This window comes from Impatiens glandulifera, chromosome 6, assembly GCF_907164915.1.
Source record: "Impatiens glandulifera chromosome 6, dImpGla2.1, whole genome shotgun sequence".
NCBI lineage: Eukaryota > Viridiplantae > Streptophyta > Magnoliopsida > Ericales > Balsaminaceae > Impatiens > Impatiens glandulifera.
In genome coordinates, this window is record NC_061867.1 from 12412722 (window position 1) to 12437561 (window position 24840).

The window sequence follows — 24840 nt, forward strand, 5'->3', positions numbered from 1 at the left end:
AATATATATTTTATAAGAAAAAAATCATTAAGATTAATTAGCTCGTGCACACACGTCTAGTTGAATTACATTTGGGCAATGGCCAACTGAATCAAATACAATCTCTTCTTTCTCTATATACAACCTTAACAATATATATCTCCAACATGGCCTCCATTTCCACATTTGATCTCCTATTTATGCATATATATACTATCAATCTTGAAATTAAGAACAAGTGCCACCATTTTAACTCCATTCCAAGTTTGGATAATATGGCACACAAAACTCTACTCATATGGCTAACTTTATACCTTTATCTAGCTTGTTTGGCATCAACTTTACAAGCTTATGATTATAAGGGTCACAAACATCCAACGGGTGGAAAACATAATGGATCGGTGCCTCACAAAAGTTACGGTGGAAAGAAACCGGGTGGTAAAGTTATGAACTTGATAGACTCGTGCTGGCGTTCAGACCGCAACTGGGCATCCAACCGAAAAGCCTTAGCCGATTGTGTTGTGGGCTTTGGCAATGCTGCCATAGGAGGAAAGAATGGGAAGATATATGTTGTCACCGATCCTTCCGATGATGCGTCGAATCCAAAACCGGGGACTCTTAGATATGGAGTAACTAGGTCAGAGCCGTTATGGATTATTTTCAAGCATGACATGTCGCTAGTCCTTGAAAACGAGTTATTGGTTAATAGTTTCAAGACAATCGACGGGAGAGGTGCCAAAGTTGTGATTTCGAATGGACCATGCATTACGATACCTAGTGTGAGCCATGTGATTATTCATGGGATTAGTGTTCACGATTGCAAGCCAAGTAAGCCTGGCATGGTGATGAGTAATCCGTATCATGTGGGAGAACGAGAAGGATCCGATGGAGATTCCATAACTGTATTTTCTTCTACCGATATATGGATCGATCATTGTTATCTAGCTAGAGCAACCGACGGTCTTCTAGATGTCACCCATTCCTCGACTCGTGTTACTATCTCTAATAATTATTTCACCCAACATGACAAAGTAAGAAATTAACCATGACTCATACCTTTCAATATACATATTGATCATGACCTAATTAGAGTGGTTGAATCTTTTAAGGTGATGTTGCTCGGTCATAGAGATGGATACACCGAGGATGAAGGTTTGAAAGTCACGGTAGTTTTCAATTACTTCGGACCCAAGCTAGTGCAACGTATGCCTAGGGTTAGATATGGTTATGCACATGTGGCCAACAACCGGTATGACGAATGGATAATGTATGCCATCGGTGGGAGCTCAGATCCAACTATCTTAAGTGAAGGAAACTACTTTGTTGCATCGAACGATCCCATTGCTAAACAGGTAATAGACTAATATCTCATATTCAATTCGCCTCATTTGCGGAATAAACCCTAGCTAGGGTTTCTTGATGATGTGAATTTGTATGTTGGTGTAGGTTACAAAGAGGGAGACTGATGAGAAATGGGCTGGATGGAAATGGAAGTCATCTTCAAAGGATGTGTTCATTAATGGGGCATATTTTGTTCCTTCTGGATATGGAAGTTGTGATCCTCCTTACAATAAAGCTCAAGTTTTTAATGTTGCTCAAGGTTCTATGGTTCCTTCATTGACTTCCGATGCTGGCCCTCTACATTGTCAACCATATCAAGCCTGCTGATTATTTCATTAACAATTCATTTAAATTCAATATTTTAAGTATGAGCAAATTGTCCTTGATTTTTTTAATGCTTTTGGTCCAGTCCTATTTTGTTATTCATTTTGTGAAAATGTTGACAAGAAAAAGTCAGTGTTAAGTTGTATCATTATGTTTTTTTGAAAACAATTTATCATCATTTTATTAAAAATTTAAAAAGGGAAATAAAAAGAGTGTTTGAATTTGAGCAATACAAACATTTGTCCAAACTAACTCGGAGTAAAAATGATATAATCAAATATTGCAATTATCCAAATATCTGAATAATAAAAAACATAAAATGAACTATTTCGTTTTGAAGAAAATAATATTTTTCAGTTTGTTAAAATCAATGAGTTTTATTATTTTATTTTTGTTTTACTATTTCTGGATATTGTGGCACAGTTTTGTTTAAACTCTCAATTGAGGGTACTAATAACTGTGCCATCAAGATTAATCTTCATCTTTTATTTTTATTCTATATTAATAAATTTCCATGAATTGTTAAAATGAACAAAAAGGCCTATTAGTTCAGTTGGTTAGAGCGTCGTGCTAATAACGCGAAGGTCACAGGTTCGAGACCTGTATAGGCCATTAATTTTTTTATTAATTTTTTTACGTCCTCGGTTCAAGATGCCCTTGTTATGCCAAATCATTATACATTAATCTAAACCAACATAACCAGAAATTATGAACAAATAATGATTTACCCTATCAGCATAATGATCCTTTAAACTCTTTTATTCAAAAAAAGGAAATTGAACTTAATAAGTTTAATTTCTAAATACTATGTTCTTCTCATCAAAGACAGTCATATAATAGAAAATTAACAAGTATATAACAATTCATTAATGTTGTAACCACTTATGTATGCATTTAAGTCTTCATTCTGCTATTTTTTGTACATCAACAAACAAATTTACTGCTGATTTCCTAAATCTATTGTTTCTATGAAATTCTTCATGTTTGTCTCTCTTTTCGATTGTTTTTTTTCATGATTCTGAGATAATAAAAATTCAAGCAGCTTATATATGTTGACATTATCACTAAAAATGCTCTTATTTAAAGAGAATCATGATTATTGAGTTATACTAGTCAATCTCATAAATAAATTTACTTAGATCACAACAAAATAAGAAACAAAAAAGGGTCATATTCTCAAATCCTCAATATGTATTCTCAAATATAATAAATTCTATTTCTTTTCAGTTTCATTGTTGATCTTTGATATGATTTCTTAATTATAAATATTTAGTTTGTAAGTATTTATAATTTATACTTTATAATGATTATATTAATATTTATACAAAAATTTGATTGTTGCCAATAATGATATTGTATTTAATAATTAAAAGTAGCTAATTCATATTGCCATCCCGTCATAATATTACCACTAATATAAGCGTTTCAAAAACGTTATCGACATTGTTTAAGTTGTTAGACTATTTGCGGCGCTTATATTCGTCGGTAAATAGTATTCTAGGCCTGTAAAAGTAATAGTTGTTGTAGTGAATTATATTTTCACCCATAATATCTTTTTGTGACACATAAGCTTCGCCACTTATAGGCCAAGAAAAATATCAATTTTGTTAATGTGTTAGAGGCATCTTTAATTTAAAAACAAGATAAATAACTTTCAAGGCAATGAAGAAAAATAATATGAAATATTAGCATGTTTCCCGTGCATTTGCACGAGTAATAATAAAAAAAATCGTGAAAAAAAATATTACGGTAAAAATGTGATAACATTTTAAATTTTATTTTTAACCGTTATAAGTTTATGGCGGGTCAACCCACAATCCGACTCAAGTATTCATGTACTCTCACATTGAAGAACGATCTTTAAAACAATTGATATAGTTTGATTCCCCAACTCAATTAGTTTGACTCTAGAGTCCACTTTTTTCTCATACTACGAGTGAAAGAGAAAATGTAAAGACTATCATTAAAGTAGCCCATGCGAGATTTATTATATCCATAAGAATTATGTCCCCTATCTCTATAAATATGACGGAATTCTTCCATTATTGCTCACTAATAATAGTGAAATCTATAGCGTAGAGTCAAAAGAGAATTATGACCGATTAAAAACTATTGATGAACCACCGCGTTCATAAAATTTGGTATTGAGTTTAAAATATAAAGTGTTATTAGCCTAGTTGGTTAAAGGGTTGTACTTGTTTTGTTAGGTTGCAATTTTGAACCATACCTATATCATTTTTAATTTTATTTTTAACCGTTTTAAGTTTATGGGCGGCTCAACCCACAATCCGACCCAAGTATCCATTTACTCTCACATATATATCCAAATTAATCACAACTCTGGCAATCCGGACACTTTAAAAATTAAGACCATTATATCTACAAAGAGAGATTAGTTAGTTAAAAAGTTAAACTCATATTATTAAAATGTCTCGCGTTCATCAAATTTGGTGTTTAATTTAAAATATAAAGTGTTATTAGCCTAGTTGGTTAAAGGGTCATACTTGTTTGGTTAGTTTGCAAGTTCAAACCATGCATATAGCATTTTTAATTTTATTTTTAACCGTTTTAAGTTTTTGGACGGGTCAAACCACAATCCGACTATCAATTTACTCTCACATATTTATACCTAAATTAACCACCGTTTTCGACCTGGCAATCCGGACACTTTATATATATATATATATATATATATATATATATATATATATATATATATATATATATATATATATATATATATATATATATATATATATATATATATATATATATATATATATATATATATATATATATATATATATATATATATATATATATATATATATTAGAATTCTAAGAAAGGGAGGAAATAATACTGAATTTTTCTTATTTTTTCTCCTTATTTTAATATATATCTTAGTGTGTTTATGGCTAAAAAAAGAGGTCTATTAATAACTTATTTTTACAACTAAAATATAACTAATAATTATTTTTAAAATTATGTAACTTAAATTACAACATAATCTTAAATAAAAGAGTGATTAATATTTTATTAATTAAAATGGAGCAATTTTTTATAACAAAATAATCCTACCACTTTTAAAGCAACACTAATACAGAGATAATACAAGCAATGTATTTAATATTTTAAATATTATTTATATATATATATATATATATATATATATATATATATATATATATATATATATATATATATATATATATAAATATTTGAATGTTTTTACCAACTTTTATAATTTAAATGTTCATTTCAAAAAAAAAAAATAAAGAATAAGTGACCATGAAAGTTAGAAAACTCTAATCTTATCTTATTGTGCAACAAATTTGTAGTCAAAATATTATTAACACTAAGTAAGTTGTTTCTTAACAAAACTATAAATATATGTTGGCAATGAAGTTGCAAATATAAGATAATATAATTTGATTTATACTTTTTTTCTACTTTTTTTTTCAAATAAAATAAAATTAAACAAAATTTGCATTCATTCTTAATTAATTTTAAAGTTGATTAATTATATGCTAAATATTCAATATGTTTTGCATTAACAAAAAAAAACCTGTTACTTTACAACTTTTTTTGTTGCAATTTTACAATATATTTAATTGTAAAAAATAAATTAAGTAAATTTTGAATTATCTTTAAAATTATTTTACAATTCATCTTGCAATATAAATAATTGAATACAATTTTCTAACTTATTTCGTAATCTTAACTTATTTTGTAAACTAAATTTTAATTAGATAACAAAGCAACGTATTATGTTTTAAGAAATATTCAACTGTATTTTTTTAGTTTTTTTACAACTTTAAATTAAAATAAAATTGACTGTCAAGGTTGCATTCATCCCTAATTATTAATTTTGAAACTATTTTAAAATCATTTATTCCTTGTGGATAATTGAATAATGAGTGGTACTTTAGAGCATCTCCAACGCATGACCTGTGCCCGCATGGGACAACGTGGAAAAGGGCAGGTCATTAGTTTTTTTCATTTTTTGCATTGTAAATTTGTAGATAAAAACAAAAAGAGGGCAGTGCCCTCTATGCCGGTCATGCCCTACTCTGACTTTTTCATCATTATATAATATAATATATTATATAATATAGGAATATTAGTTATATATTTAATTATAATATTTTTTCTTACTATTTCTAAGTAACATTATAATAACATTAAATAAATATATATTCTAAAGTTTTACTATAACATAGGAATATTAATTATATATTAAATTATAATAATATTAATTATATATTTAATTATAAAAATATTATAATATTTTATTATAATATAGAAATATTAATTATATATTCTCAAATTTTCCTATAATATAGGAATATATGTTATATATTCTCAAATTTATTCGTTTTTAATATTATAATATATTTTAAATTATAAAAATATTTTATATTTTCTATTAATTATATTAATATGTTTTAAGAGTGAAATTTTAAATTCTCCTATAATATATAATACAGAAATATTACTTATATATTTAATTAATAAATATATTTTTTAAATAAATTAATATATTTTTTATTAATTATATTAACCCGTGACTTTAAAATCTCAAATTTTCCTATAATATAGCTATAATATAGGAATATTAGTTATAATATTCCTATATTATAAATTAGTTATTTATTTAAAATATTATAAATAAAATTTATTATTTAGATAAGAGGGCGGGCGGAAGCATTGGAGTGTTTTGCCAACTACAATGTGTGCCCGCTTTCTGCTGATGTGGAATATTGATTTCACAAAATAAGAGGGCAGAGGTCTTGTGCGCTGCTGATGCTCTTACAACCAGTTTTACAATTTTAAAATACATTTAAAGTGAAAATTAAGTTGGACTATTTTTAAATCAATACTGAACAAACTCGAGCTAACAATTAATTGAACGAAATCTTTTAACTTATTACACCATCTACCCTTAAAATATTATGATAACTATAATTTTTTTTTAAATAAGTTACAAAGTTAGACACAAATATAAAAATAAATAATTATCAATAAACTTTAAAGCACTTATTTTGTATTAATAACATTCAGATTAATTTTATAATTTTCTTCACAACTTTCATATAAAATAAAATTAAAAAACAAGTTCTATTTATAATTTCGGAAATAAAAAGAAAAAGGATAAACTCAAAAACTAATTAGTTAGAAAATTACATAACATTAATTACATATCGAGTAACAATGAATATTGTGCAACTATGATATGTTTAGAAATAAACAATAAATTTTTTTATATATGTTCATGCCTAATAAGTTTTTAAGAAATTTGTTATGTACATAAATTTTAAATCAAACTAAATATTTTTTCTACCAAACATTTTTTTCTAGATAGGGCCATATTCGGAATAGATAACTCAGGTAGAAGAGGTTTTTTAGTAATTTTTAAGAGACATTGTATTAAACTAGCATGAAACTCGTGCATTTTGTCACAGCCCAATCTTCCTGGTCCAAGAAGAGGAGAAGGCTTAAGCCCGCTTAAGCTCAACGCAAAGAATATTCTAGCTGGAAGGAAGGTGTCAGATTAATTTATCATTAATTGACAGTTAAAAGGTATGTCCTTGATTAGCGCATCACTAATTGATAGTTAAAAGGAATGTCCTTGATTAGTGCACCACTAATTGACAATTAGAAGGAATCCCTAAATTAGTGCATCATTAATTGACACTTATAAAGAATGCCCTAAATTAGTGTATCATTAATGTTATAACTATAATTAGTCCTATAAATACCTTTGATGTATTACATTGTAAATCACAAAGTATTCAAGTGATATAATATTATTCTCTGTAAGAGTTTACTCTCTCTTTAGAATTCTTGTGTCAATTCTATTAAGCGTCGAGTAAGGCTGACTAGTTACTCGTTCTTGCGAGGATCGTAACTAGTGTCGCATGGATCGTCAGTGAAAATACTGAGCCCGTGACAATTGGTATCAGAGCTGAAATAACGAAGAGATCGGATGAAAGTTCAAAGGTCGTGGACGAAGTAGAGAATCTTCCCCACGGAACCAGAGAAGATGGTAGGAACTCTCGCAAAATTCAGGCGGGAGGATCAAAAGCTACCAAAGAAAGAGAGAGATCAAGGGACGCTATCGTTGATATTATCGTCAGGTTGGAGAAGGTAGAACTCATTGTGGCATACGGACAAGATAATTCTAGGGACCTAGATGAACGCATTGCCGAGCTTGAGAAGGAGTGAGACGAGCTCCGAGAAGGAATGCAAGGTGTCCTGAACGAAGGCTTGTCCAAATGTCAAGAGCAAACTCAGATCGTGAAGTAGACCCTCCTTGGTGAAATCAATACCTTGACCGAAAAACTCGAGGCAATGTAATCTAAATTACAAGCCACCGAAGAGGATGTGGCGTTACTGAAGAAGGCGGTTGCGCAAGAGTGCGGACGTGCGCCTGTAGGAGTCCCCAATCTGATAATGATAGACGTTCCAAGGCCTAAAGCGTGTTTAGGCGAGAGGAATGCGAAAGAGATCGAGAACTTCTTATAGAGTCTGTACAAGTATTTCAAAGTACTCGGCCTAGTAGAAGATGCGAGGAAGAGAGATATTGCCACGACTTACCTGGAAGACAACGCAATACTGTGGTGGAGGCGAAGGAGTAGCGACATTGAAAGAGGTATGTGTTCTATCAATACCTGGGGTGAATTCAAGGAGGAACTCAAGAGACAGTTCTATCCTGAAAATTTCATTCGAGAAGCAAGGGCCAAGTTGCGGCGGCTCTCACAAAGAGGGAGTATCAAGGAGTATGTCAAGGAGTTCATCGCTACTCTCCTTGATATCCCTAACTACTCAGACGATGCAGCCTTGTCCGCCTTCACTGATGGTCTACAAATGTGGGCGAAGTTGGAGTTAGAACGGCGTGGTGTCCAAGATCTAAACTCCGCTATTGTCGTGGTTGAATCTCTTGTTGAAATGAGAAGGCGAGAGAAACCAAAGTCGACCTATGAGAGGAATGACAAGGGGAAATTGTGGATACCATATGTTACGCCCTAATTTCCTACTTTCCTGCATCTAATTCAACGTAAATTCGATCATAAATACGGAAGCGCTGGGGTGCCTTTCTAGGGTTGGTGTTGAAATGGTTGATCTAAAAGTTGGTCCTACGGTCTCGATCCCTCCTCCCACACACATCTCTGGCACCATCATCTGCTCCAAATCTTTGATCACCTGTCATAAAAACTCGTGGCTGGTTACCCCTACACCACACAAGCGTAGTGAGTTGATAGACCCAACAAGCATTTTAAAAGAATACATAAAAGAAATTTTACTACATTGCATCCATGAGTGTTGTTAAGGGAATATCATCATCTGTGTGTACAGTTTTATACTTGAGCACATGTTTGGGACCCTAGACCTTGGGAGCTGATCTCCAAGGTGAGGCATCCCTCTGTCAATACCGTCAACACATGTTTTGGAATCCGACTACCAGAAATCATCTTGATAGCCATCCTCCCATGACCGTCAATTCCTTCATTATGATCACTTCGATTCCATAACTCTTAACTTAAAAACATCCTTCTTTGGAAAACCATGGACTTGCAATGAAAACATGCTTTGAAAACATATGCATCGTTTATATAAAATACATGAATAAATAGCACTGTGTGAGTTTAAAAAATATTAGAAAAATGCTTACCAGATAATTCCTTATTTGCAGAATCATCGATCGGACCACTCGGTCCTGGGTGCCATCATCCACGGTCCTATATCTTTGTCAATACCATAGATTTTTCAGTCTAGAAAAGTTGATTTTTGGGGTGTGACAAACTACCCAACTTATAAGGAATTTCGAAATTCGAAACTATGGGCCGTGCTAAAATTGTGATTTTAAAAACAGTTTCATGCAAAACCTTATTTAAAATCATTTTAAAAACAATTTCATGTCTTGAAAAACATTATTTTAAAACTATTTACAGACCTGAAGGCCTTGGAGGTGCATCTACATGAGCATGTGTGCGAAAGTACTAATGTTCGTAACAATTTCTCTGATACCAAATTTTTACGTCCTAATTTCCTACTTTCCTACACCTAATTCAACGTAAATTCGATCATAAATGCGGAAGCGTTAAGGTGCCTTTCTAGGGTTGGTGTAGAAATGGTTGATCTAAAAGTCGGTCCTACGGTCTCGGTCCCTCTTCCCACACACATCTCCGGCACCATGATCTACTCCAAATCTTCTTTCACCTGTCATAAAAACTCGTGGCTGGGTACCCCTACACCACATAAGCGTAGTGAGTCGATAGACACATCAAGCATTTTAAAAGAATACATAAAAGAAATTTTACTACATTGCATCCATGAGTGTTGTTAAGGGAATATCATCATCCGTGTGTACAGTTTCATACTTGAGCACATGTTTGGGACCCTAAACCTTGGGAGCTGATCTCCAAGGTGAGGCATCCCTCCGTTAATACCATCATCACATATTTTGGAATCTGAATATCAGAGCTCATCTTGATAGCCATCCTCCCATGACCGTCAACTCCTTCATCATGATCACTTCGATTTCATATCCCTTAACTTAAAAACCTACTAGTGCCATTACAACAAAGTTTGTGGAGCCAAAGTTCGCGAAGAAATGACGACTATTCATGGAAACAAAAGTAAAAAACCACATGGTTAAAGCTTTGTTGGATACGGGAGCCAACAACAACTTTTTAAAGGTAAAAGAGGCGGGAAGACTGGGAATCAGGTACACTAAGGATCAAGGGTGGCTTAAAGAAGTCAACTCGGCACCAAGTGCAACTTATAAAGTTGCTCGTAATGTAAAGATCAACTCGGGGGAGTGGACTGGCCTTCTGGACTTCTCCATTATTGACATTGACGACTTCAAAATGGTTCTCGACATAGAGTTCCTAGACAAGGTAAATGTCTTCCTACTCCCTTCTGCCAATACGATGTACATTCTAGAGCGAGGCAATACTTGCACAAACCTTTAACAAGAGAGGGCAAGAGAGAAACTAGGCACCTATCTTCCATGCAACTCTCAAAAGGTGCGAAGAAGACCCACCCATCATCTTTTGTCATCGTGAAAGAAGATGAGAAAATGCGTCTAAAGAGAAGATACCTCTAGAAGTTACAATTGTCCTAGAGAAAGGTCATGATGTAATGCCCATTGGATTATTAAATAAACCCCACCATAAGAGAGAGAGAGATCACAGAGAAGAGTTAGTCAAATGTACTAAACCATCGGCGACGGTTCTTTATCGTATGAAACCTCCCAAATTGGAGGAATTGAAGAGGCAGCCAAAAGAGTTTCCCTTCAAGAAAGAGAAGCGCGAAATAGCCACGCCTGCCAAAAGAATGGAGAAATGGGAGGACAAGAAGAGATGACACTTGGAGTTCGGAGGAAATCGAGTGATAGTAAAACTTCTCCTCCATCAAGGGAGACGATTTCCAGAGTTCACAAGGGACTTGTGAGACAATACGAAGGTCATTTCTTAGAGAAGAAACGGGTTAGAAAGCTAGCATATCGCTCAAAACTTCCGTCGCATGTGGAGACATCATCTAGGCCTACAAGGAGGACGCGACGAGGACGTCGCTAGATTGAGTGGGGGAGAATGTCACGACCAAATCTTCCTGGCCGAAGAAGAGGAGGAAGCTTAAGTCCGCTTAAGCCCAACGCAAGGAATATTCTAGCTGGAAGGAAGGTGTCAGATTAATGTATCATTAATTGATAGTTAAAAGGCATGTCCTTGATTAGCGCATCACTAATTGATAGTTAAAAGGAATATCCTTGATTAGTACATCTTTAATTTACAATTAGAAGGAATCCCTAAATTAGTGCATCACTAATTGACACTTATAAGGAATGCCCTAAATTAGTGTGTCATTAATGTACTAGCTAGACTTAGTCCTATAAATACCTTTGATGTATTACATTGTAAATCACCAAGTATTCAAGTGATATAATATTATTCTCTATAAGAGTTTACACTCTCTCTAAAATTCTTGTGTGAATTCTATTAAGCGTCGAGTGCTGCATCGAGTAAGGCTGACTAGTTACTCGTTCTTGCGAAGATCGTAACTAGTGCCACACAGATCGTTAGTGAAAAGACCGAGCCCGTGACAATTTGCATGGATAAGAATATATACAAAATATTATAGATAAAATTAATATTATTTAAATCTAATTAATTTAACATTAGTTTTAGTTGGTAAAAATTAAGTTTAATCTAAACTTTAATATTAACATATATTTTATACTCGACACCTACTTTACCCTTCAATTGACCCTCATCCTATGACTCACACTTTTTTATATGCTTCTTTTATTCCCTTGACAAATCACGCATCAATCTTAATAAACCTCAATTGATGACACACCTCTTATCTCTCGTCAAACTCAACCATTAACCCCCGAATTGACCATCGTCTTGTGACTCACACTTTTTTATATGCCTCTTTATCATCTCAACAAACCACCCACTAACCAAAATCTTGTGATTCAAACTTTTTCATATGCCTCTTTATCTCTCGACAAATCACTCATCAATCTTAGTCGACATCTCATTTACTCTTACGTCAACAAATCAACAACCAATCTCAATTGATCACACACCTCTTAATCGTTAAAACCTAACCACTAATCCCCCAACTGACCATAATCTTGTGACTCACACTTTTTCATATGTCTCTTTATCACTCGACAAATCACTCACCAATCTTAGTCGACCTCTCTTTTACTCCCCCACTTCAAAAAATCAACAATCAATCCCAATTGATCACATACCTCTTATCCAATGTAAAAACCAACTAATAACCCCCAATTGGCCCTCATCTTGTGACTCGCACTTTTTTATATGTCTCTTTATTCACACAGCCTATAAACCACTCACCCCCTCCTCCAATTGACCCTCATCTTGTAACTCACACTTTTTTATATGCCTCTTTATCTACACGGCTGACAAACTAATTCCGATGTCACACTCGAAAAACTACCCACCACCTGACCTCCATCTTGTGACCTCACACTTTCAAATTTTTGTCAAACTGACCACTAATTCCAACCTAACACTTTAAGATGTCTCATATCATTTGTTTAAAAGTTGTGTCGCCATATATTATAATTAAGAATGCATTTTGAAAATCTAAATTTGCATGTTTTAGGATTCGAACCCTCGTCTTAGTATGAAATTAAATACTTTAACCACTAGATCACTTGAGATTGTTGAAATAATTTTATTATTTTCTGTATGTATATATATTGTATTTAGTATTTATTACAAATTAGTTAAATTTTATATTAACCAAAAAATTATTTATATTCATAAAGAAAATATTATATATATATGATAGGAGAAAAAAAGTTAATAAAAGAAAAAAAAATGTATTTATATAAAATTAATGATGAAAAATAATATAATATATATCTAAGAAAAAAAAAAGTTAATTAAGAAAGAGAGAGTAGAAAGAGAGAAATATATATATATATATATATATATATATATATAATTTTGTCGATTAAGGAAAAAGTTAATTAAGAAAGAGAGAGTAGAAGATAGAAATATATATATATATATATATATATATATATATATATATATATATATATATATATATATATATATATATATATAATTTTGTTCGATGAAGGAAAAAGTTAATTAAGAAAGAAAGAGAAGAAGATAGAAATATATATATATATATATATATATATATATATATATATATATATATATATATATATATATATATATATATATATATATATAGAGAGAGAGAGAAATATATATATATATATATATATATATATATATATATAATTTTGTCGATTAAGGAAATATTATATATATATATATATATTTTTTTTTTCGATAATATATATGGTAAGAAAAAAAATTAATTAAGAGAGAGTTAGAGAGAAAAATATCAGCAACTCATGTAGGAGTCGGTTCAATAGGTCTTTACTAAATATTTATTTTAGAAAATTTGTTAAGTAGTTTAGAAATTTCCCTCTTCCAGGCGATATGGGATTCTTATCGTGCTTGGGTAACAAAGTGTATATAGCTTTGCCATAAAATTATTTTAGTGCTATTTATCAACTATTATATCAATTTGTTATAACCTATATATATTTACAATGAAATGTTTTAAACATTATCAATACAACTTATTATATATATATAGGGACATTTAAACACAAATAAAAATTTCAACATAAAATTAAATAATCATAATTAAGTAGAATAAAATAGAAATCTCTAAACACAAACAAAGATTTGAACATTTAAAAAAATAAACCTACTAATTAAGCCTCAAAAAAATATCCAAAAATTCATGAACTTCACTAATTTCCTCTAACTCACTCCCTTCAGATTCATTTCCACTTGACTCACTTCATTCATATTCCACTTCTTCAAATCATTTTGTTCACTTACGTTTGTATCATCGAACTCGTTAATTATACCATTAAGATCACTTAAATTGTTGACATCATATAGTGATATATTTAGGGGATATCTAGTTGTATGGTTGACTCTTCTTGTTGATACACCAAATCATCAATCAATTGTTTCTCTATTTTTTCCCTTGCCTTTGTTTTACAAATAGTCAACCAATTACCTATCTGATTTGTTTTGTTCGGATAAGTAGCAAAGTAGACTTGTATACTTTGTTGAACTAGAATTAAAGGGCCATATTTTGCATACTTTCGTTTCATGTTTATGTCAACCAACCTATATGTTTCATCAACTCTAGAACCACGGGTCGGGTCAAAACATAAACATTTAAATAGAACAATACGTAATCTTATGCTAGGATATTCAATTTTTATTATATCCTCTAAAAGTTCATAATAGCCTGTGTCATCAACATGCACATAAACACCACTATTCATGATTACTTTGTTAGATCTAAAATTTCTTAACCACCTCACAAACCCATTAACGAAGTACATTGAATTTCTTTTTTGCGGGTGTTTTTGGCCCAAAAGACAAATAGTAAAACAATCCTTTTGAAACAAAATGACCATGTACCTCGACAATCTATAATGTACAAGTTTACAATTAATCATTAATGAAAAATTAAATATAATACCCAAACACACAACATATAAATTAAACTTGTTCACTTTACATCGGAACCAAAATGTGAATGTCTATTTTATCATTTGATAATCTAGCATTCAAATCACAAAAATTCTACATGCATGTACCAATCTCAAATTAATTGAGATAAATGGATTATTATGTTATAAATGCTTATTACATGTATTAATGATCCACTTCTGGACAATTTAAGAGCACGTAAGTGTCAGCAACCAACTTTTCTTGGTTATTCAAAATTAATTTAGTTGAAGCACTAGTAAATCGTCCAAGATAATTGAAAATCGAAACTAGAGCATCATTATTGTTGACAAACTTTTCTGTGTTCTTTGTGGGGTATCTTTGTTTGCATTGTATGTTAGATTCAACATAATATGAGGAAAATGTAGATATCACTTCCAAAATATATGCATTACAAATTGATTCTTCAATCCTGGCTTTGTTCTTTACTTTTTACTTCATGTTCTTTAGAAACCTATAAAATATACAATACACGCGATAAAATGAAACATATATTGAACACAAATTAATAGTTTTTACATATAATCAATATGTACCTCTGAAATGGATACATCCATCAATACTAAACTAGACCTCCAATTCTTGCTTCGTATGTCAGATGCACCAACAAGTGCTCTATTGAATCAAAAAAAAAATGAAGGTGGCAATATTTTTTCTAAATTACACAAAATTACGGCTATAATTCCAAAGTCTGCATATTAGAAATATTCAATATTATAGAACTTAGATCATTCATAAAATTACTAACATCAGTCAATGTTTCCATCACAAATTTCGGGAGTAATTTCTTAAAGGCAATTGGCAGTTGGCACCAGCCTTTTTTAAAAACATGGCAATCATGACTTTTTAATCCAATTAACTTTGTCTCGTCTCTATTAATGCATCTACTTAAATTGGATACATAACTATCCGGGAAATTTCAAAGATTTAATCCATTGGCGAATAATTCGATTTTCATCTCTTGTCAAAGTGTAAGTCGCTTTCTTTTTCCTCATACACAAACTTTGAGGGTCGATTTGTAACTCAGAGCATTTGCAAATATTAAACATATCCTTCTGAGCGTTTAGGTTGTCTTTTGTCTTACCTTTAACGTTCATAACCGTGTGGATGATATTCCCAAATATGGTCTTCTCAATGTGCATAAAATTGATATTATGACCAATAAGAAGTTTTCCTAATATGGTATCTCCCAAAAATGCTCTTCTTTTTCCATTTATCATATTCACCAAAACCTGGTGGACTTACGTGAGGATTTTCACTAACAAATATGTATTGTGTAATTTCATATCATACTTCTTGCCATTTGGCCTAGGCGGTTGAAGTGTCATTCCAATGTATTTTTGGTAAAATGTTCTGTATCAAATCTATATGGGTGATTTTTTGACAAAAATTATCTACGTGAATCAAAATAGCAAGCCTTCTTATCGTATTTCAAGCGGAATGATTACAATTTTTTCATACAGATTGGACACATGTCTTTTCCATGAGTACTTCATTCAAAAAACATACCCTAAGCCGGGAAATCACTAACTAACAGTCCATAACACCATTGTCCTCAAATATAATGTGTCACCTCAAGATACATCATAAGTTGGCATTTCTTCATTCCACTTAACATTTTTAATTCATCAATTAACGGTTGAAGGTAGACATATCAATATTTTTTCCCGAGGACTCTTTGAGCCAAGAATAATTAATGAAATTAATATCTAGGGTGTGTTCATGCACATTTCGGGTGGGAGATTATAAGGTGTTATAATGACGGGCCAACACGAATATGACTTTCCAAATTTTCCAAATGAGGGAAAATCCATCATAACACAGACCTAGGCGATATTGCGATCCTTCCTAGCAAACTCTAGGTAATAGTTATCAAATGTCTTCCATGCCTCTCCATTAGAAAGATGACACATCATCCCATCTTGGGTAACATGATGAGAATGCAATGCCATGTGAGCGGTTGTCACGTTCGATGCATAAAGTCTTTGCAATCTTGGAACCAATGGTAAATAATAAAAAAATTGTTTGTGTTGTGTTTGTTGATGAGAGTTTTCCTTATATCTTGAAAAGTTGTAAAATTTGTAAGTTTGCTTCACTATCAGCCCTCCTAAACAATATGCATTCGTCTTTATAAATATTGATCTTAGTAACAGGCAATTGCAAATCTTTCACTAACTTCTTCATGGTATATAAATTATTAGGTAAAACATTATCTTCTAGTAACAAAGATTTAATGTAGTCAAGATTTTGATTGACACCTCTCTCTGACCAATTGTTCTCGAATTTTATATTAAGAAGTTTAACGGTTGATGATAATTTAGTCTTAGTAGAATCACCTGGTCAAATCGGTTGATGTGTCGCGTTCAATGCTTTTCAAAAAAATTCTGATAATACGTCACTTTGACTAGAAGTAGAACCTTCATGATGTGGCACATTAGGATGAATACTATACTCACTTTGACTCATATACATTTGAACTTTCAGTTTGTTGTCTCCATTCATTAATCCTTCGACTTGGCATATTTCTTGGATATTGAAAGACATTTAAATTTTGTATTAGTTTTCCATTGGCAGTTCACGTATAATAGTTATTCATAAATCCAAACTTGATTAAGTGAGTTTGACACAAATCACTATAAATAAATTTTGTAACACAATACATAACGCAAGGATACCGAATTTTATCGTCATCCGTGTAAGAAGATTTGATATTAGCAAATGACAAAAACTCTTGTAGACCATACAAAAATTTATATGTGCATCCAAGATAATTATTTGATTGTTTATTATACATCCAAAGACGATCCGACCTCATTACAATTATTTTTGTTGCAAATATTAATATTTAGAATGTTAGATTCAAATGATGTACGAATATGAACACACTTCACATGTATATTGGATCGGAAGTATTATTTATAATTAACTAGTATCAAAATCAAGACATATATATGATTATCATATCTAAATCATCATTCATTCAAATCATTCATGGCTTACAAGTCACAGCACATTCAACAACGAAATCACTTCAATCCATTTATATTATGATCGATATCAAGTAATCATTATCTCATGATCTCATCAATTCTAAACACAAATCAAACTGGCATTCAAGCATATTTATCACAATCTCATCATTCTTAAATCAAGCTCATGACTTTCTAATTAAGAATTGGATCAGTCTCTTAAATTTCTCGATAATTTGGCATCAAATTCATTCATCATCAATCAAAACATTTCCTAATTAACTAAATTAAAATACTTCCTATTAACTTCAGCGGAATAATGCACACATATTGCTACAGTTCAACACTTTTACAAACAGTTTATAAAATTTAAATGGAGTCAAATAATATTTCAGAACTTTAACATTTTAGCAGTCAAAATTTAATTAATGTCACACTGAAGCATATTCAGAACTCTCAAATGAGATATCAGAATCGATGAGATGTGCATTCATTTCAGCATTAAAGTAGTAAGATGTAGTGCACCTAGTGCCGAAACTTATAGTCGGATCAGCCCATCTGTCTCGGTGAATAAACCTTTGGTGCTTGAACTGTCTCGAGCCTCTAATGTAGTCCGAAATTCACTACCGCAAACGAGAACTGGATATAATGTCTTAACTGTAGCTACGACTGAATCTGTAGAAAGAAAATAAAGTAAGAATATATTAAAAAGGATTACTGATTTCCTGACTATGGTCGAGAAATTTATCCAGAATGGATTAGGTTTAGCTATCTAGAGAAGAGAGAATCAAATAAACTCGTTTTCAAACAAAATCGTAGTTAAATCGCGATTAACTTGTTAGAAACGATAAATGCGATAAAATTTATATTATCGGACGATTTTACCTTCAAGATTTATTTCCTAATCTTTTGCCTGTAAACTTATGAACAGAAGTAAAGAAGTCTTATTAAAGAGAGTAAGATATGACATTATGAATAGAAGAGAAGATTTGTGGAGAGTAGCCTCTTGATGAAAGGAAAAGGAAATAAAGAGAGAATGATAATAGAAAGTAAAAAATTAAGTCATTAGAATTTTTTTAATTATTAATAAGGAATATATTCTGTATTAAGTGTTTTTAAATAGAAAATGAAAAATAAGTCATTAGGATATATACTCATTTAGAGTTTTTTTTTAATGATTTGTAATAATATTATACAAATGATGGAATAAAACTAATGTAAATCACAGTGGTAGAATATTTGGCTAATTATATAGGTAAAATATAAAAAAATTAATTTATAAATTAATGTAAAATGTCTCGCACTTGCAAGTATTATTGAGACTATCTTTTTTCTGGAAAAACTTCTTGTAGAGATTTGGTACGATTTTTTTCTTGAAAAGTCTAGATTTACCTTCCCACTTTTTTCCATCATCATTTTAGTCGTATAATATTTGTATTTCTTCGCTTTGGGGACGGAGGTCTACAATAGGTAAAAGCAAGCACAAGAACCTTGATTGAAGAGGACCAGCACTTCTCTTCCTCCAACCCTCTTTATAGCTTCCATCCGTACCCAGGAAACTCGTATTCCTCCTATTCAAGAATCTTGCTAAAGCCGTAGATAGCAACTTCGTTTGACGAGCGAGCTAAGTAGAAAGACTTTTTGGATTCATCCAATTCATAAACCCATCTAAAATACTATATTGCTAAAAAAACATCAATTAAAAAAAAGTTACATTAAAATTTCAACTAATATTATTGACATAACTTCATGTTGTAATAATAATTTTAAACATATTTTAAAAATATTTTTGCCAACATAAATGCTAATACAAATTTATTGAAAAAATAAATAAATCAATATTGAACGGTCATTAATAAATAAGTCATTATTAAACCAGTAATTAATAAATAGTATTATATTAATTTACGGGGTGTCGTGTAATACACTAAAATAGACCTGTAATAAGTCATTAATAAATAAGTCATTATTAAACGAGTCATTATTAAACGAGTCATTAATAAATGCGATTTTTGTATTAGAGTTATCTGTTTCACTGTGTTGTGTTATACTAGTTTCTTTTTAATTAAAAAATTATTTGTTTGACAATAATAATTTTTTTTATGTACTTTCGTGGTAATTGTTACACTAGTGAGTTATTGTTTTCACCGTAATAATTATATTTATGAATTATCATTCGATGATAATTGTTACATTTAGGGTTATCGTTTCGATGGTAATGATCACACTTGAGAGTTATTGTTTCGACAGTAATGATTGCACATACGAGTTATTGTTTCGATGATAATGGTTATATTTCGAGTATGATTTCGATGATAATATCATTTTGATATGATAACGACTCTTACTATAAAATTGATTCAATGTCTTAATAATTGGAGTTTATGGAATGACTTTTATTTTTTTTCATGGGTAATGATACTCAGGTTTGAATAGTTACTAATACAATTCTCTCCAATATATGTCATTAATTCTTGCTCCAGCCAAATTAGAATGTCATCTTGGATAACATTCCGATCTAAAAGAGATATTCATATGAAAACTCTTACCCTACAACTTGGATCAATCTCACACTAGAACCTCAATACGAAATACCAAATAATAGGAGATGTGAAACACTTAAATGGTTGAGATCAATGTGGATCTATGTAGGTGTTCGACGCCTCTTGAATTTTTTTTAGGGTAAAATTGTAACAATACCTCATAATTTAAAAAAAAAATCAATTTAATTCAATATTTGTTTATCTAATTATTTAGAAAAATGACAAAACTTACGTAGATCTACAGATTTTATTCATAATTTTTTTTGTTAGTTTTCTAAACCTACTCCATTTCCAAGCCTAATCCAACTCAGATTTCTGGATCTGTCATTAATTGAGATCCCCAAGATGAGGTTGCTGCGAGTAGTTGTAAAATTAACACTCTTTCCAGTAAGTTAGAGCATCAACCGAAATGAGCTTCAATCATCGCTATAACAAATCCAACCATCAAAAGCGTCCGCTTGAGGGTTGTAAAATCTCACCCACATTGCCTCCTTACAAATGGAGATCGCAACCAACTCAAGGAACACCCGAGAGAGACTAAACCACATTCTTTAATGGTCACAATATCTCGTAAACAAGTACAACAAAATCCTAAAACTCAATCTATTAAATCAAATAAGAGAAGCGAAAGTGATACGAAAAAGAAACATCTAATTAAAAGTCAGATCCATAGTTTAACATCCACTAAATCATTAATTAACTACCCGAACCACAAAAAGTTCAAATGACACTATCCACCGATGAAATCCACCAAAAGGAAATCACATATATCCAAATCTAAAATCATCTTTAAAATAAAAACCCTCATCTAATCCCAATTTTTTTTTATGATAGATATAATTCACAATACTTTAAAGAGTGAGTTCAAGAGAGATCTCCATTCCAGCACCAGTACTAGTTCCTTCTCCTTGCAATCCATTTCCCTTGTTGTTCATGTAGACACGACCATTATCCTCGCCAACCTGTAATATCAATTAATAAAAAATAATTTAATTTGTGACTAATTAAATAAAAAAATAATAAAAAAATTGTTTGAAACGTCTCATCCATACATTGGTTGAGAATGTACTGAAAAAGTCTCGAACAACGACACCAGAATTATGTTTCTGATCATCCCTCTCTTTTGCAGCAAATGGTTCAGACATCTCATTCATCACTTTCTTTTCATTCCTTGCCTCTTGTATTATCTCTCTCCTAAAAAAATACACATAAAGTAGTTTATTTATAAATAATTATCAAGTTTAAAAAACATTATTTGTATAAATGTATAAGAAAACAAATAGAGGGTATGTTAGTTAATGACAGAGTCTAGGTTAAAATTGATTTTTTTTTATTAAGAAGCTAGCGAAAATATATTTTACACAAATTTGAGAATGGTTAAATCATAAATTAATGTAGTGACATGAACAATAAATGAAAATGTTTATTTTACTAACCACAATGGTCTGCTTGTTTGGATACTTATGTTATTAATGTTGTTGGTTGGAAGCTGCACATCGAGGTTGAGATTTGGGCGGGTTTGATACTGGCAGTTGACGGCGTAAAATGGATTGTAATTGACGATTTGACCCCTCTCATTGCAACGATGATATAGATTTGCAAACATAGGGTAAGTGTTTGGGAGTGGGTGAAAATTTGCTCCTCTCATCCTCTCGTTCCTTTTTTCCGCAATTTCTGTATCAAAGTAAAATCTATTATATATTTTCGTTACACATAAATAGCGTGTGACACGACACCTATGTGATCACACGCGCCCGTTAAATGAAATGTTGAATTCTTTTATTTTTTCTTTGTTTGGAAAGGGTTAAAAAAAAAAAGCATTAATTGAGCAAAAACATAAAAACACATATCTACCTTGCATCTTTTGTTCATGTCTCATGCTCCTATACATCTGTCCATAGAAAAAACATTGAAAAAAAACAATTCATGACATAAATGATTTCTATCGACCCAACCACAATTCATTCTCGTATTTATTTCTAAAAAAACAATTCTTATACCTGTAAATGGCTCTTAATATGAGATATAGACAGCCCTTTAACATCCATTAACTGTAAAACCATTTTCGGAGTCGCCCCTAATTAACAAATCCACCATAGAAAATTAATGATAAAGGTAAAACAAATTAAATTCCATATAAAAAAACACATAAAAAAATCAAATCTAGAAAGAAAATGTTTACTCTCTTCGCCTCCGAGTCGCTCCACAGCTCGAACAAAGCACTCATGAAGATCTTGTGTCCATCTTAACCGAGGAAACTTAGATCGGACATAAGGCCTAACTCCGGTTTTCGAGTTTTGGCCAGCCATCATCACGTTGGTTTCCTCCATTCTAGACATAGACCGGTTCGGTCCCATGTAAGACGACATCATGGGCAACTCAGAAATGTCTTTTGTGTTGAGAGACATTTGATCTATAAGCAAGAAGAATTGGAGAGAAAAATAAGAAAACGAGAGAGATAGAGAGATAAATAGAGAGAGAGAGATAGTGATAGAATTCATCTACAAATGTTACTTATAGACAACATGATTAATTTATTTTGACACATAAAATATTTATTATTTAATTAAAGGGGGAGGGTGGGACTATTGTGGATAGTTTGTCTTGATGTGAAGAGGATTTTGAAGTCTCTAGGGTTTTCATTGCAAGCAAGAACAGTTTTCTGCGGAAATTTCATTGAGATGTTACTTTCAAACATGCTCTTATGATTGATAGAAAGTCCATCAAAAAAATAAAAAATAAAATAGTACTGTCAAGTTTCAAGACAATATTCTCATGAGTTCTAATAATATAATTCCATTTTTAGCCATTCTCTTCACAAAAAGTACTGACAAATTGAGGGTCCACCTAGCTTTAAAAAGAAAAGTTTATGTTCATAAACATATTATTACAATTATCATAACTATATTCATTACATTGATTTGTAAATAATCTCATGAAACAATGGATGAAAAGATGAAGAATTATTTCAATAACTTAATTCATAAAAAATATAGTAATAATCTAAATAAATTAATTTGAAGGATTGAACAATGTAATCTTTGCATCAATCAATATAATCTCACTTTTTTTAACAAATTAAACTGAATTAATAATAGGACATATGTAATGATATATGTATAATATATTTAGTAAATTTATAGTTGTGATTGGATCTTATTGAGAAATTTTAAAATAAGAAAAAAATTGAAAAAGTAAATCTAACTTTATTTTGTATTGAAGTGTGATTGATTGAAATCTGAATATTTTATCAAGATGGTAAATTAAAATACATAAACATAATAAATAAAATAATTATTAAAAATCTATGTTTTAATAAAGGATAACATATAATATATATTAATTTTGAAAAAATAATGAAAATATTTTATTTCAATAAGGATAATATGGATTAATAAAAAAATCTCACTTTTTCTAAAATTTTAAATGCATGTGAATATTGTGATAAAATATATTATTATTATTTATTAAAATAAAGTTACATATAATCTGTAATATATATCTATTTCATGATACTTTATTCTTCTCATTTATAGAAAAAAAAAATTATTTTGTTTATTTGAAAAGTAATCTCAAAATAATTTATATTTAGTTTAAGAAAGTTTTATATATAAAATATAAATATTTATTCTTTAATTTAAAGAAAAATATTGATTATATTTTTGATTTTTAAGATTAGATAATATTTATTTTCAGATTGTATTAATATTAAATAGTTAATAAATCAGTTAAAGAGATCAAATAAGGGGAAACTTTTCTTTTCAAAATTTAAAATCTCTATAAATTAAAAAAAAAGTTTTTTTCAACATGCTTTTTATTTACATTTGAAAAGATTTCAAATTTATATATTTAAATCAAATTCTTTTATTCTCTTATTTTTTACTAGTAACTTTCCCTTCATACTTATTGTTTTTATAATAATAATAATAATAATAATAATAATAATAATAATAATAATATATAGTTGTAATAAGTTAATTATGAGTCTATTTAACCTTAATTTATTTTTAATAAAAATAGAACATGACCAAGTTTTTTTACTAAATTATCCTAATAAATATAAATAAAAATAAAATATATCCCAATTCATCATTATTATTATTTAGTTTTATGAATAGTTTTTTATCTAACAAAACAGGAAAACCCACCATATATATTATTGGGTCATGTCTAAACATTCTTGTGTCCATAAGAACAAAAAAAGAAAAGGAAAAATATAGGATGCTTTTGCACAATTTTCTGTCACTAGCATAAAAAGTCAATTCTATTTCGATTGCATTAATGAACAATTACCCCATTCATGTGACACCAGTGTCAGAAACAAGAAGCTTGTTTGATAGAGTTATAATTTGGAAACAACATGTTTTTTAAGAAAATAAAATATTATTTAATGTAAAAGAAATATTTTATTTTGAATATTTAGGTAATATTATTAAAATATTTTTATAATCGATTATTTAAATGTAAATAATATTAAATATCAAACAAGATGTAATTAAAGTTTCCAACATTTGCATGGCCTACATTGTTCAGTTACAGAAGGAGAGTTTTGAGATTACGTTTAATCTAAAGTTAAATAA

General features: G+C 30.3%; 2 protein-coding genes and 1 non-coding gene across 3 annotated transcripts; 2 read left to right on the forward strand and 1 right to left on the reverse strand.

Annotated features, from left to right (window-relative positions):
* Positions 1 to 254: 254 nt before the first annotated feature.
* On the forward strand, positions 255 to 1647 carry LOC124943178 (putative pectate lyase 2). The gene is made up of 3 exons (XM_047483727.1): positions 255 to 1010; positions 1089 to 1331; positions 1426 to 1647. The coding sequence occupies exons 1-3, from the start codon at positions 255 to 257 to the stop codon at positions 1645 to 1647; spliced, it is 1221 nt and encodes a 406-aa protein (XP_047339683.1).
* A 535-nt stretch (positions 1648 to 2182) lies between these two features.
* On the forward strand, positions 2183 to 2256 carry TRNAI-AAU. The gene has a single exon. It is a non-coding gene; the product is annotated as a tRNA-Ile (tRNA).
* Positions 2257 to 21111: 18855 nt separating this feature from the next.
* Positions 21112 to 22590, reverse strand: LOC124943179 (myb family transcription factor PHL7-like). Its single transcript, XM_047483728.1, has 6 exons — positions 22443 to 22590; positions 22261 to 22337; positions 22115 to 22151; positions 21697 to 21934; positions 21313 to 21454; positions 21112 to 21222 (listed from the first exon to the last, which is right to left on the reverse strand). The coding sequence occupies exons 1-6, from the start codon at positions 22588 to 22590 to the stop codon at positions 21112 to 21114; spliced, it is 753 nt and encodes a 250-aa protein (XP_047339684.1).
* Positions 22591 to 24840: the final 2250 nt, after the last annotated feature.

Excerpts from the sequence above, each read along its gene's own strand:
- LOC124943179 (XM_047483728.1), bottom strand. The coding sequence starts at position 22,590 with ATGGAGGAAACCAACGTGATGATGGCTGGCCAAAACTCGAAAACCGGA. Across the intron at positions 22,338-22,442 it reads GCGACTCGGAGGCGAAGAGA|GGGCGACTCCGAAAATGGTT; the intron begins GTAAACATTTTC and ends TTTGTTAATTAG. Across the intron at positions 21,935-22,114 it reads ACATGAACAAAAGATGCAAG|AAATTGCGGAAAAAAGGAAC; the intron begins GTAGATATGTGT and ends ACTTTGATACAG.
- LOC124943178 (XM_047483727.1), top strand. The coding sequence starts at position 255 with ATGGCACACAAAACTCTACTCATATGGCTAACTTTATACCTTTATCTA. Across the intron at positions 1,011-1,088 it reads ATTTCACCCAACATGACAAA|GTGATGTTGCTCGGTCATAG; the intron begins GTAAGAAATTAA and ends GAATCTTTTAAG. Across the intron at positions 1,332-1,425 it reads ACGATCCCATTGCTAAACAG|GTTACAAAGAGGGAGACTGA; the intron begins GTAATAGACTAA and ends ATGTTGGTGTAG.